Below are 13,729 nucleotides of genomic sequence, written 5' to 3'. Positions count from 1 at the left end.
GCGGGGAGAAGAAAGCCGGTGCTGATTGGACTTGGGGCTCACGTGACATCACAACCCCACATGATCCCTGGCACCGTGAGCTGTGGCACTGCTGGAATGGCGCAGCTACAGAAGATGAGTATAGGCTTTATTATTTTACCTGTGAGAAACATGGAGTCAGAAAGGGTTGTCCTAGTAGTGGCCAACCATTTAATGCCATATCTAAGAGCAACATTTAATAGCCCCGATAAAGGAAGAGCCCGGACTGCTGACCCGAAGGGGCTTAAGGGAGGGCTACATGACTAGGAGGGATGCCAGGCCATAGGGTTAATAAGGGGTTAATGGAGAAAGTCAGTTTGGGCGCGAAATTTGGGGGTGGTGCTAAGGGGCAGTTAGGATCAGGGGTCAGTGTGATTGGTCAGGGGGTGGTGGCTATAGGGGGTCGTATATAGGGCAGGTCAGAGGGGGGTGGGCCATTCCTACCTGGACGTGACTGGAATCGTTGTGGCTGGATCCCGAAGATGGAGGACTTCATGGCACAGATGAAGAGGATGGCGGAGCAGCGTGGACAGCGTTGGATGGACGAGCAGCTCCAGCGATGGTCCGGCGTCGGCGAGGAAGATGGGACCCCCCTGCCTCCGAAGCGGCAGCGAAGAACTCGGCCCCCAGAGCGCCTCAGCCCGGAGATGACGCCGAGGAGCCGGCGGCGGAGACGGAGCCCGAGTGGATGTGCGGCGGTGGATCCGGGAGCAGGGACGTCGCGAGGCCCCGGCCGGAAGTCGGGCCGCGGGCGCCAAGGCAACGGGGCGGTGAGCGACACGGCCGGCCTCCCCTCCTCTTCCGGGTCGCGGCGCACGGCAGTGACGCGCGCGTCGCGGCCGCGTGACCCGGCGCGGTCACCTGACCCGGCGCGGTCACCTGACCCGGCGCGGTCACCTGACCCGGCGCGGTCACGGGGCCCGCTGCGCTCGCGTGACCCGGCGTCCCCCTGTGCTCCGGCGGCCTCACCTGACCGAGCGCGCTCACCTGACCCGCCGCGGTCACGTGGGGCGGCGCGGTCACGTGGGGCGGCGCGGTCACGTGGGGCGGCGCGATCACGTGGGGCAGCGCGGTCACGTGGGGCGGCGATGTCACCTGACCGGGCGCTGTCACCTGACCGTGCGCGGTCATGTGACCCCGCGTACTTACCCGTCCCGCCGCGTCCTCGCGATCCGGCAGGCTCGCCTGACCCGGTGCGGTCACCTGACCCGCCGCGGTCACGTGGGCCGGCGCGGTCGCGTGGGTCGGCGGGGTCGCGTGGGTTGGCGGGGTCGTATGAGCCAGCGGGGTCATGGGGGCCAGCTGGGTTGCGTGGGCCAGCGGGATCGCGGGGCGCAGATGAGGCCACAGTGGCGGCGGCGGCAAGGTTTAGGAGCAGAGCGGGGCCCATGCAGGAGCATGGGGTCCCAGTGGCGGCGGGGGAGTCCGTACGGAGACGGCCCGGATCAGCGGGGCCCGGCCTGGGATCGCAGCGGAGGGACAACGAAGGGACGGCGTCGGGATCAGCCGGAGCACGCGGGGATGCCGGACGGCATGCCCCAGGCGGCGTTTATGTGGCGGAGCCAGCGTCTGGATCGTCGCGGAGGATGGATGGTGCTGCGGGCGGACGGGGCCTAAGGTCGAGTCTGCCGGACGGCGGGCTCCCTGGGCCTGGGTCCAGTGAGGACGAGGAGGCAACCCTGGAGGAGGACGTCGCGGAGGACGGCAACGGGGACCAGATCGTGGAGGTCGGCGAGGCGGCTGGAGTGCGACGCGGAGAACATGTGACGGCTGTTTCGGGATCTTCTCGGAGTCAGCCTGGTAAGACCACGGTTTCTTCTATTTCTCGTGCACCTGGTTTGGCTATGGATGGTGTGTCTGGTGATACGGATGGCGTGCAGGGCGTGAATGTGGTTGGTGGTACGGGTGGTTTACTTGGTGGCCCGAGTGGCGGGCGGGTCGTGAATGTGGTGACGGGTGACGGCAGTGTGGCATCCGAGTTGTTGAGGTTGGTTAGGGGTTTGTTTGCCCCTGTGGGGGGCCCTAGCTTGGTGTGGCAGGGAGCGACGGGGCAGGAGGTTGCGACTCCTGCGGTTGGAGGGGTTGCTAGTGGCAATGCGGTTGGTGAGCCGGTGGTGGCGGCTCCCGCGGCCCCAGCTGCGGCTCCCGCTGCCGCAGCTGCGGCTGCAGTGGACATTGTTCGATTGGATGACAAGGCGAGAGGGGAAGTGTATGTTTGCTTTGATGGCCCGTTGGGGGCGCATCTGAAGCAGGAGACCAGGGAAAAAATATGGAAGGATGAATATGTCGAAATATTCTCATTGCTTCCGTTGGAAAAGTTTAATCTGGATCGGGTTAAACCGGATGAGAGCAAAAAGGACGAGGAAGAACGGCGGCGTTATCGCCTTATTCCCCGCACTTTTCAGAACTGGTTGCAGGCCTTTGTGATACTGGCCGGTGTGGTGGGGGAAAAGGCTCCGGATAACTGTACAGCGCTTTTCTGTTATCTGGATTCTATCTGTGAGGCGTATAGGACCTATGGGGGGACTGCTTGGCTAAGATATGACGAGCAGTTTCGCCAGAGGAAGGCGGTCAGACCCAGTTTACGGTGGGACCACAAAGAAATTAGTCTATGGATGCGGCTGATGGCTGCGCCGAAGTCGGCATCACAGTCCTTTCCAGGGGGCACCGGCGGGGGATCATTTGGCACCTCGTCGGGGCCCAAAAAGGGCGTTTGCTGGCAGTTTAATGAGAAGGAATGCCGGTTTGGGTCTTCCTGCCGGTTCAAGCACGAGTGTTCGGGCTGTGGTGGCGCCCACAGTCACCTTAAGTGCTTCCGGAAGGGAAAAGGAAAGGCCGCGGAGTCTTCGTCAAAAAGGGAGGACCCCGGTGAGGGTAGATCGGATGGCGCCGTTTCTAAGTAGATACCCGGACCGGGGATCGGCGGACTTGTTGAGTGACGGTTTTAGTTTTGGTTTCAAGATACCGTCAGTGGTTAAGACGGGAGAGATTCGTTTAAAAAATTTGCAGTCGACGCGCCTACATGGTGAGGTTGTTGCGGATAAGTTACGGAAGGAGGTGGAGCTAGGACGGATGGCGGGGCCTTTTGATGCCCCTCCATTGCCGGACTTGGTTGTGTCCCCGTTGGGGTTGGTCCCAAAAAAGGAACCTAACAAGTTCCGGCTCATCCACCATTTGTCCTATCCTACTGGCCGGTCGGTGAACGATGGTATTGATCCTGAGCTGGTTTCGGTTTCGTATGTCCGTTTTGATAAGGCTGTGGAATGGTTAAGGAAGTTGGGCTGTGGTTCGCTGTTGGCGAAAACAGATATAGAAGCGGCCTTCCGCCTGTTGCCGGTGCACCCGGACAGTTTTCACCTGTTGGGGTGTTGGTGGGAGGACAAGTTTTATGTAGATTGTTGTTTGCCTATGGGCTGTTCAATTTCATGTTCTTATTTTGAGAAGTTTAGTTGTTTCTTGGAATGGGTAATTAAGGAGGAGGCGGGTCTAGATTCAGTGTTGCATTACTTGGACGACTTCTTGTGCATGGGGCCTGCGGGATCCTCGCAGTGTTCCCTTTTGCTTCGGACAGTGGAGCAGGTTGCTCGCCGGTTTGGCGTTCCGTTGGCGCCGGAGAAGACGGAGGGTCCGGTTACGGTTTTGAAATTCCTGGGTATCGAGCTGGATACGGTTGCCATGGAGTGCCGCTTGCCGGAGGACAAGCTGGTGGATTTGAGGCGTTGTGTTCAAGGGGCCATTGAGGCCAAGAAGATTCGTTTACGGGACTTGCAGTCCCTGTTGGGGAAGTTGAATTTTGCGTGTAGAATATTGCCGATGGGGAGAGTTTTTTCCCGTCGCTTGGCTCAAGCCACCACCGGTGTGTTGCACCCTTTGCATTTTGTGCGTTTGAAGGTGGAGCATAAGGCGGACCTGAGAGTGTGGTCCCGTTTTTTGCAGCTGTACAATGGACGGTCATTGTGGCTTCGTGAGGTGGTGTCAAATGAGGAGTTGGTGCTGTATACGGACGCGGCGGGATCCAGTGGATTTGGCGCATATTTTGGGGGGAGATGGTGTGTCGGCAGGTGGCCGGATTCGTGGCGGGTTTGCGGTCTGACTAGGAATTTGGCCCTGTTGGAACTTTTCCCTATTGTCGTGGCCTTAGAGGTTTGGGGACAGGATTTGAAAGACAGGAAGGTGCGTTTCATGTGTGACAACCTGGGGGTGGTTCAGTGTGTTAACAAGTTGACAGCTGATTCCCCCCCGGTGGTGGACCTCTTGCGTCACTTGGTGCTGAAATGTCTGGAGTTGAACTTGTGGGTCTGCGCTGTACATGTGCCGGGGGTGCTGAATTCTGTGGCTGATGCTTTATCTCGCTTCCAGTGGGACCGCTTTCGAATGCTGGCGCCGGACGCGGAGCAGCAGGAGACCGTATGGCCCGTCTGGTTGTGGGACCTGGTTTGCAGCCGGCCTGGGAATTGATCCGACATTCGGTGGCACCCAGTACGTGGCGCAGCTATAATTCAGCGTGGGACCGTTGGCTCGAGTTGGTTGATGAGGTGGGAGGTCATGTATCTGAAGGTGACAGAGTTTATTTAGTTTTGTTTATGTTGGGCAGGGCTAAGGAAGAAGGCCTTTCGTGGTCGGCCGTGGCGGGCAGGTTAGCGGGCATTTCCTTCTTTTTCAAGTTATTGGGCTGGAAGGACGTTACGAAGGATTTCTGGGTGCGCCAGGTGATGAAGGGTTACCGGAGGGCAGGGGCGCGCCGAGACCTTCGGCGCCCGGTATCTTTTGAGCTGCTGGGCAAGCTGTTGTCGGTGTTGCCTCGGGTGTGCTGTTCGGAGTATGAATGCCAGTTGTTCGGGACCGCTTTTGTTTTGGCCTTCTTTGGGGCGTTTAGAATTAGTGAACTGGTGAGCAGAAACACGAGGAGTCACGGAGGTTTGTTGCTGGAGGACGTGGAATGCGGTATGGATGTGGTGCGGTGTTGCTTGAGACGGTCAAAGACGGACCAGCTGGGTAGAGGTCGGATGGTGGAACTATGGGGTGTACCTGGTTTAGCGGAGTGCCCTGTCAGATGGCTGTCGGCGTTTTTAGAGGTGAGGGGAGCTCGCCCGGGGTCCCTTTTGTCCCACCAGGACGGGTCAGCCTTGTCGAGTTACCAATTTGTCTGCATCTTTCGGAGGTGCCTGCAGTGTTGCGGTCTCAACGAGGCTGAGTTCGCGTCGCACTCCTTTCGGATTGGGGCTGCGACTCAGGCGGCTCGTTGGGGTCTGGGCGCGCAGGCTCTCCGTAAGATTGGACGATGGGACTCGGCCAGGTTTCGATCTTACGTCCGGCCGAACTTGTTGTGAGCTATGGGTGGGGAGGGGGGGGGGGGGGTCGGGGGCTGTATTGGTTTGGTAATCATTACCCATTTTCTTCCTTGTGCCCCCCCCCCTCCCCCCCCCTCCCCCTCTCCCCTGTTGTGTTGTCACCTTTTGTTTTGTAGGTTTCCCATTGTTGGTGTGGGTGCTCGGCCACTCATACGTGTATTGGGGGGCGTTCCGTGCGGGAATACGACCGGACGGCCGCCAGTTGGGGGTTCCCAGAGAAAAGGCTACTGTGCGATGGATCGGGGTCAGGGGCATGCTGTGGAGTGAGGTGTTGCCTACCTGGCGCCACCATTCGCAGCTGGACAGAGCACCGGACGTGGTAGTACTACACGCGGGTGGGAATGACCTGGGTCTCCGGGCTTCCAGGGACCTGATACAAGACATAAAATGTGACTGCCTGCGGCTCCTGTCTTCCCACCCGGGTCTAGTAATTGTCTGGTCGGATATGGTTGCGCGGCTGGCATGGCGGCACGCCAGGTCGGTGGAGGCAGTAAACAGGGCGCGAAGTAAAGTGAATCGGGAGATTGGGCGGTTCATTTCCCGGGTTGGGGGTGTCTCGGTTCGGCACCCGGAGCTGGAAGCGGCGTCCGCCGACTTGTTGCGCCGGGACGGGGTCCATTTAAATTCGGTGGGAAATGATATTTGGGCCTTAGGGCTGATGGAGGGGCTTGAGAAGGCTTTGTTGGTGTGGGAGGACTCGCGCGCACAAGGGGTCATGCGAGCTCGCGGTGGCGGAAAGGAGGGGGGTGTCTGAAGGTGGGGGTTTGCACAGAGGAGAGGACGGAACCCAGTGCCGGAGCGGGTTACCTCTAGCGGTGCAATTGTTTGGTAAACGGGTCCTTGCTGGGTTGAGTCTCAGCGGGACGTAGTGGGGGCAACATCTGGCTTGGGCTCTCGAGTCGGTGTGTTGCGGCTGAGGGTCAGGAGACAGGCTGATGTTGCAAAGAACATTTTGGTTAACCTTCAGGTACCCCCCCCCTTCCTTTTCGGGTTCTTCAATGAAGAGTTGTATTGTTACATGGCTGATGTTTATGTCATGAATAAATGAGGCTGCTGTGGCCTTTATATTCCAACGTCACACAGTGTTTGTGTTTATTTTAGATAAGAACCCTAGGGGGTAGGGTGTTGTTGGGGAAGGTCACAGGCCTTCAGTCAGACATTCCGGAGTCAAGGAAGAGCCCGGACTGCTGACCCGAAGGGGCTTAAGGGAGGGCTACATGACTAGGAGGGATGCCAGGCCATAGGGTTAATAAGGGGTTAATGGAGAAAGTCAGTTTGGGCGCGAAATTTGGGGGTGGTGCTAAGGGGCAGTTAGGATCAGGGGTCAGTGTGATTGGTCAGGGGGTGGTGGCTATAGGGGGTCGTATATAGGGCAGGTCAGAGGGGGGTGGGCCATTCCTACCTGGACGTGACTGGAATCGTTCCCGCCCGCCCGCCCTAATTGTGGATTCGACATCGATGAAGAAAAGAAGGAAGATCGTATTTGTCGCAGCGGCGGAAAGGAGGGGGGTGTCTGAAGGTGGGGGTTTGCACAGAGGAGAGGACGGAACCCAGTGCCGGAGCGGGTTACCTCTAGCGGTGCAATTGTTTGGTAAACGGGTCCTTGCTGGGTTGAGTCTCAGCGGGACGTAGTGGGGGCAACATCTGGCTTGGGCTCTCGAGTCGGTGTGTTGCGGCTGAGGGTCAGGAGACAGGCTGATGTTGCAAAGAACATTTTGGTTAACCTTCAGGTACCCCCCCCCTTCCTTTTCGGGTTCTTCAATGAAGAGTTGTATTGTTACATGGCTGATGTTTATGTCATGAATAAATGGGGCTGCTGTGGCCTTTATATTCCAACGTCACACAGTGTTTGTGTTTATTTTAGATAAGAACCCTAGGGGGTAGGGTGTTGTTGGGGAAGGTCACAGGCCTTCAGTCAGACATTCCGGAGTCATGCTGATTGTAGATGTCAGAGTGTAATAATATCCGACTTTTACGGTGTTAATGCTGTTTTATTCATTCTCGGTCAGTACCACACCATCGTAGTGAGAAGTATTCCAAATTATTCATGAGATGCCTTATTCATGAGATGCCATGAGATGGCTGGGGGCTGTTCAGTGGTCGCTGGTGAGATCTGCCTGTTTGACAGCTCACCAGCGACCATGTAGCGATGCAGCAGCGATCCTGACCAGGTCAGATCGCTGGTCGGATCGCTGCTGCATCGCTAAGTGTGAAGGTACCCTTAGTTATGTCTCCTACCATCTCCATGTGTATATACAGCTAAGATTCCCTACTAATGCAGAATACTACTGTATATTCTGCTATAGAACTCTGATCCTACGATAACATATGTCATTGTTGGATTGTGAAATGCTACAATCTTTGTAGACGTCTGTATTTATTTTTATTAGAAAAGTGCTGGCCACAAGTAATAACATGTAATCCTGACTTTAAAGAACCTTTTACTCTTTTCAAGGTAACCCGAGCATGACAATGGAATGTAAAGTGGCTGGTTCACTAAAAAAAAGAGTGACTGGTAGTATTCAGCCATTAGCACAACCATGCACGGATTAACACTGAAGGACAATATGCAGGAGACCGTATGTCCATACCTGGGGTCAACTAAAACGGCAGTATGCTGCTCAAGGGGTCTGTACACAGGTATCCACAAACGTCAGCACCAGACCATCAGAACGAGCTCACTGACAGATTCTCAGTAAACCCATTATGCAATAGAGAGAACAATACAGAGGCTATAGAGGGCTAAACTGTTAATGAGACCCATTTCCAAAAATGATTTTTAGGCCATAATATTGCACTTAAATAAAAATAAGGTTAGCAACCCCTATAATAATAATAATAATAATGATAATAATTTTATTTATATAGCACCAACATACAACGTTACAACCCATATGTAAATTTGTGGGTAGTGATGATCCCTTTACATCTTATATTTTTTACAAGATTTACTCATCTGTAACAAAAATAAAGGATCAGACACATCTATGATTGAGGGGTTGTAAGGGGGCCACATCCACATTAGCTATTTGGCAGAAAATGTTTTTCACAAACTAATATGCTGTTTGAATATAACTTGTTTTTTTTCTCTTTTTTTTAGCCAGTGTCTCTTATTTATATATTGTCCACCTGACAATTGTACGAAAATCTCATGAAATATTCATGTGCATGCAACTGCATGTATTCAATTAGACTACAACTGTTGAGCTACAGTGGAAATTGGAGCTTTTGGAGTATAAAAACTTTAGAAAAAAATGAAGATTAACAGGAAGCAGAGAGCAATTAGCACTAGAATGGCTTTGTCCAGGGTGGTCTCCAGGTAAGAGAAAGGCATGTTTTCCATCAGTGACAGTATGGGGGATGGTGATGGATCAGGCAACTAGAAAGTTATAAGCGGATTTCATTTCTTACTAGAATTGAAATTGGGTTTTCCAGCATTTTTGAAAATGTAAAACTTAGCATCCCTTTAAAGTCCCCCATGGCTTACGTGGACCTTGCTATTTGCAGAAGACCTTTACATCAGTTACCAGACCGCTGCAGCCAAAAACTGAAAAAATATTGAAGCCGCCCTCTTGTTATTCGCTGCTCATGTCATTTGCATAAACAGTAGGCCACTGATTGGCCACAGAACTGGGTCATATACGGAAGCCATAATGGGTACCTCAGGAAAGGCAACCCTGAAGCACCGAAGGATTCAAAGGACAAGTAATGCCTTCTTTTCCATTAGAGAAAAAAATATTTAAGCCATCACAATATGGTCCTCTTATTATTTGCTGATCATGTCATTTGCATAAACAGTAGGCCACTGATTGGCCACCAAACTGGCTGATATATAGAAGCCATTATGGGTGCCACAGGATAGGCAATCCTGAAGCACCGGAAGATTCATAGGACAAGTAATGCCTTTTTTTTCCATTACTGAAAAAAATATTGAAACCATCACTTAAGTTCCTCCTGTTAATCGCTGCTCATGTCATTTGCCTAAACAGTAGGCCACTGATTGGCCACCAAACTGGCTGATATATGGAAGCCATTACGGGTGCCTCAGGATAGGCAATCCTGAAGCACCGGAGGATTCATAGGACAACGAACTCCTTTTTTTTCCATTTGAGATCATTTGCCAATTTCTGGGCAAATTTTCCTAAATCTTGGAAAATCCCAGTAACAGAGGTAGACACAGACAGAAGAGGGACCCTGTGTAAGAACAGTTTATGGGCACTTGAAGTCCAAGAGCTCATTACATTGCACCCCTTTATGTGTGGTGGTTGCTGTGTTGGGGCGTGAAGGGCCTCCTCACCCCTTGGGCCCTTGTGTGGCTGCACAGTTTGGTATGTCCACCCCTACCCTGCAATATTTATGAGCTATGAGTCCTGGCTATAACTTAATGAGAACCTACAGGGGCTTCATAAGACGTTGGCATTGCCAAGTAGATGAGTCTTCAAGCTGGCTATTGGCATGAGAATGGAACTAGACCACAGATGGATCAATCTTTATTTTCGGCCAACATCACCACAAATATAAATAAAAAGATTGTCAGAAACAGGAAGAACGCATTATTAATACCCAGAACTTCAGATCTGACCAGCGTTCACTACAACAAATGTATCAATAGCTTATTAACATGGAAACGGTATCTATGCTCTACATAGATACCAACTTCCCATCAACTAAAGATGAGAATAACAGGAGCAACTGAGACCTCCCCACGAGCACATTTCTGGCTCTTTAGATTAGTTCCACCCAGGACACTATAAGGCAAAAAAACGTCAGAGAGAAAATCGGATGATCACGCATGAAATGAATGAAGCACAGTGCACAGCATCAAATGTGCCATCATATACCGACGAAACGGTATCACTGCTTGGCAATCAGAACTTGTGCGCGGAATGTGTAGACAGAAGGAGTAGCTTTATAGTATTGCCTTATCAGCTACTTATAACCCACAAAGCCAAGAAAGCAGAAGTTTTATAAGTTAGGACGTGGGTAGAAAAACAGGTAAGACATTTGATAGTAGCCATCAGGGATGACATTCATAGGCTGGAGGAAAGTACTACTCTCCAGACCCAAAACTATGGCTGCCCATCATATAGACCAGTGTTTCCCAAACTCCAGTCCTCATGGCCCCCCCAGTCATGTTTTCAGGATTTCCTTACTATTGAACAGGTGATGGAAACATTATCAAGGCATCACCTGTGCTGTATTAAGGAAATCCTGAAAACATGACCTGTTGGGGGTCGTGAGGAAAGGAGTTTGGGAACCACTGATATAGATGGACATTGCAGGCATCAATCACCCTAGACTTACCTGAGGTCATGTAAGGCCACAGATAATATGACGGATGACAGACAAATGACTAAATCTGAGAAACTCGGTCCTAGGATTGCAAAATTAACTCTTAGGGTACATGCCCACGATCCGTATAAGGGAGCGTTCTTTTGCGGAGATGCTAGAGTCCGGTACTGGAGAATTCGCTGTCTGTGCCAGTGTTCAGGATTACTGACAGCCTATTTTCGCTGTGTTCTCCCGCTCAGAACACTAATGTCTCCGCAAAAATATATTAACATGCTGTGGACCAGGGAGTCGTGTCACAAGTGGGTTTATTTAGAATTAAAAAGAACAGTGGGCATGAGCTTTCTATACATCCCATCCACTGTGCTTGTACTATACAACGAAGCGTTTAGGACGAGTTTGCAAATTGCTCTCTAACTTTTTCTTGCTGCTGTTTCTGACCACATATCCTAGTATCATGCTAAAAGACAGAATTTTACTGTACATGCCATAAGGATGCTCCCATTCCCTCCATGTCCTTACCTGCCAGAAGTCACCAAAGAAGTGTAGTAGTGCCCATAGAACACCGCAGACACTGCCAGCCCCACAATCAGGCTCAGGACTTTAAACCAACGGAGACGCATTTAGGAAGAGAAGAAAGAATGAGACTGGGAACAAGAGGGTGTGTGTGAAAGCTTGGGGTGGGGGTGAGCTCCCCCTTGTCACAGGATTACAGACAGTAAAAGTAAATCTTCTCCCCGGCTCCGCTGTAGGATCCTGGATCAAGTCTGCAGTCCACCCTCTTGTAAATGAAGTCACCCACAAGTGAAGAAGACAACTCATCCAGAAGAGCTGAGTGTGGAGCACTAATGTGCTCCCAGCTGGGTGTACACACACAGAGACACACACACACACACACACACACTGATCCCTCCCACTCACTTCAGCTGCTGCCCAGTGTCACTACTGTCACACAGCTTGGGCATGTTACTACAGTGCCGGCTTCCAGCTTCTCCAGGTGTCCTCCTGCTCCAGCAGGTGGGACCGCATGGACATTTGTGCTGCACTGCTTCTTGCAGGAATGATATGGGATAAACAAGTTTAAACAATATGGAATAAGACAATATCCACACATGCAAAAATTCTTGGAAATATTTCATTCACTCAAAAGGGGCTTGGAGGAGTCCACACATCTGTCATAAAAACAACCTCATTCAGATGGATGGAACAGATACGCTCCAGCAATGAGCTTTGGGTGCGTTTTTGACCCAGTGTATTTTTGCAGCATCTTAGGCTATATGCGCACGCTGCAGTTTTGTCTGACCACTATAAACTGTAATCAAAACTGCAACCAAAGCTGCACCTTGTCACAGAGAGCAAAAAAACCCCACTTGTAATGATGGTGGGCTTTTGCCACGATTTTGTTAATGCGTTTTTTAAAGGAGAAACAAAATATGACAGGATAGGATAATTGATAGATAGCTAGGATAGATAGATAGATAGATAGATAGATAGATAGATAGATAGATAGATAGATAGATAGATAGATAGAAAAAATAGATAGATAGATAGAAAAAATAGATAGGAAGGATAGATAGATAGATAAGATAGATAGAACATATAGAATAGATAATAGGAAAGAACAGATGGAATAGATAGAAAGAAATAATAGAATAGCTAAATAGATGGATAGCTAGCTTGGACAGCTGTTTTTTTTTAAAAAATTTTAGGTTAAAAAAATTATGTGCCTGCAGGCTGCAATCCTCGGCTCTCTGCTGTACCTTGACTGTTTATGAAAAATAGAGGTGATCCCATGTTTTTTTTAATTATTTGATTTAAAAAAAAATTACGTGGGGTCCCCCCCCATTTTTCTAAAACCAGCCAAGGTGCAGCAGACAACTGGGGACTGATATTAATAGGGTAGGAATGGCCATCATTATTTGACCCTTTCCATCCTAAGAATGGCAGCCCACAGCCGTCCCAGAAGTGGCACATCCAGAAGATGCGCCAATTCTGGCGCTGGACCCAACTCTTCCCGATTTCCCATGGTGCGGTGGCAATTGGGGTAATAAGGAATAAATACCAGCCCATGACTATCACTAAGTCCTAGATTAGTGATGGCAGTCGTCAATGAGACCCTGCCCCCATCACTAATCTATAAATAAATAAACACAAACACCCAAAAATTCTTTATTGGGAATAAAATACAGAAAGCTCCCTCTTTCACCACTTATTAACCCCCAAACACTCCGTCCAGGTCTGAAGTAATCCACACGAGGTCCCATGGCGATTCAGCTCTGCTACATCCCTGTCCTGTCATGGCAATCGCCATAGAATATGACTGCCTGCTGTGAGTGCACACAGAGCCGCGCTATCAGAATGAACTTGGGTGAACCCCTGACGACGTAACAGTTGTGTGACCCGCAATACTGCGTGTTTCACGTCAGTGATGTCATGGGTTCACCGCTGTGAGGCTCAGGCCGTGATCGAAGTGAGCCGCGCAATCAGCAGTGGTGTGACTTAGGTGAATCCTCCACCTGCCGCTCCCTTCAGCCACGGCCTGATTTGCGGTCACAGGTTGAAGACTTTACCTATGACCTGAAATCACCTGAGTGATGGCACCACTGATTGCACAGCTCACTTCAGTCACTCGGGTGATTTGCTGTCACAGGTGGAGGACTCCAGTTGTGACTACAGCTAACCTGAGTGACGTCACCGCTGATAGCACGACTCACTTCAGTTGCTGTGTGGAAATCACAGCAGTCTTGTTCTATGGCGCGCGCTGTGAGCTTCAGGTGTAGAAGTGCTGGAAGCAAGTGGGACCTTGTGTGGATTAAGTCAGATCTGGAGGGGTGTATGGGGGGGGGGTTAATAAAGCGGTGAAAGAGGATGATTTTTTGTCTTTTATTTCAAATAAAGGATTTTTGGGGTGTTTGTGTTTATTTATTGTCACTTACAAATTAGTAATGGGGGGTGTCTCAAAGACGCCTGCCATGACTAATCTAGGACTTAGTGACAGCTATGGGCAGCTATTAATCCTTATTACCCCGATTACCACCGCCCAGGGTAATCAGGAAGAATCGGGTAAAGTC

General features: G+C 51.2%; 1 protein-coding gene across 1 annotated transcript in view; it reads right to left on the bottom strand.

The window, feature by feature from the left end:
- ST6GALNAC2 (ST6 N-acetylgalactosaminide alpha-2,6-sialyltransferase 2) overlaps positions 1-11,521 on the bottom strand; it is a 118,641-nt gene extending 107,120 nt beyond the window's left edge. The window contains exon 1 of the mRNA XM_075349560.1: positions 11,181-11,521. Within this exon, the coding sequence (XP_075205675.1) occupies positions 11,181-11,281 (101 nt within the window). The 5' untranslated portion in view covers positions 11,282-11,521. The remainder of the gene's footprint in view (positions 1-11,180) is intronic.
- Between the last annotated feature and the right edge of the window lie 2,208 nt (positions 11,522-13,729).

This window comes from Anomaloglossus baeobatrachus, chromosome 5, assembly GCF_048569485.1.
Source record: "Anomaloglossus baeobatrachus isolate aAnoBae1 chromosome 5, aAnoBae1.hap1, whole genome shotgun sequence".
Classification (NCBI taxonomy): Eukaryota; Metazoa; Chordata; class Amphibia; order Anura; family Aromobatidae; genus Anomaloglossus; species Anomaloglossus baeobatrachus.
Note: the sequence above shows the minus strand (reverse complement) of the source record. Positions and strands in the feature narration are given on the sequence as shown.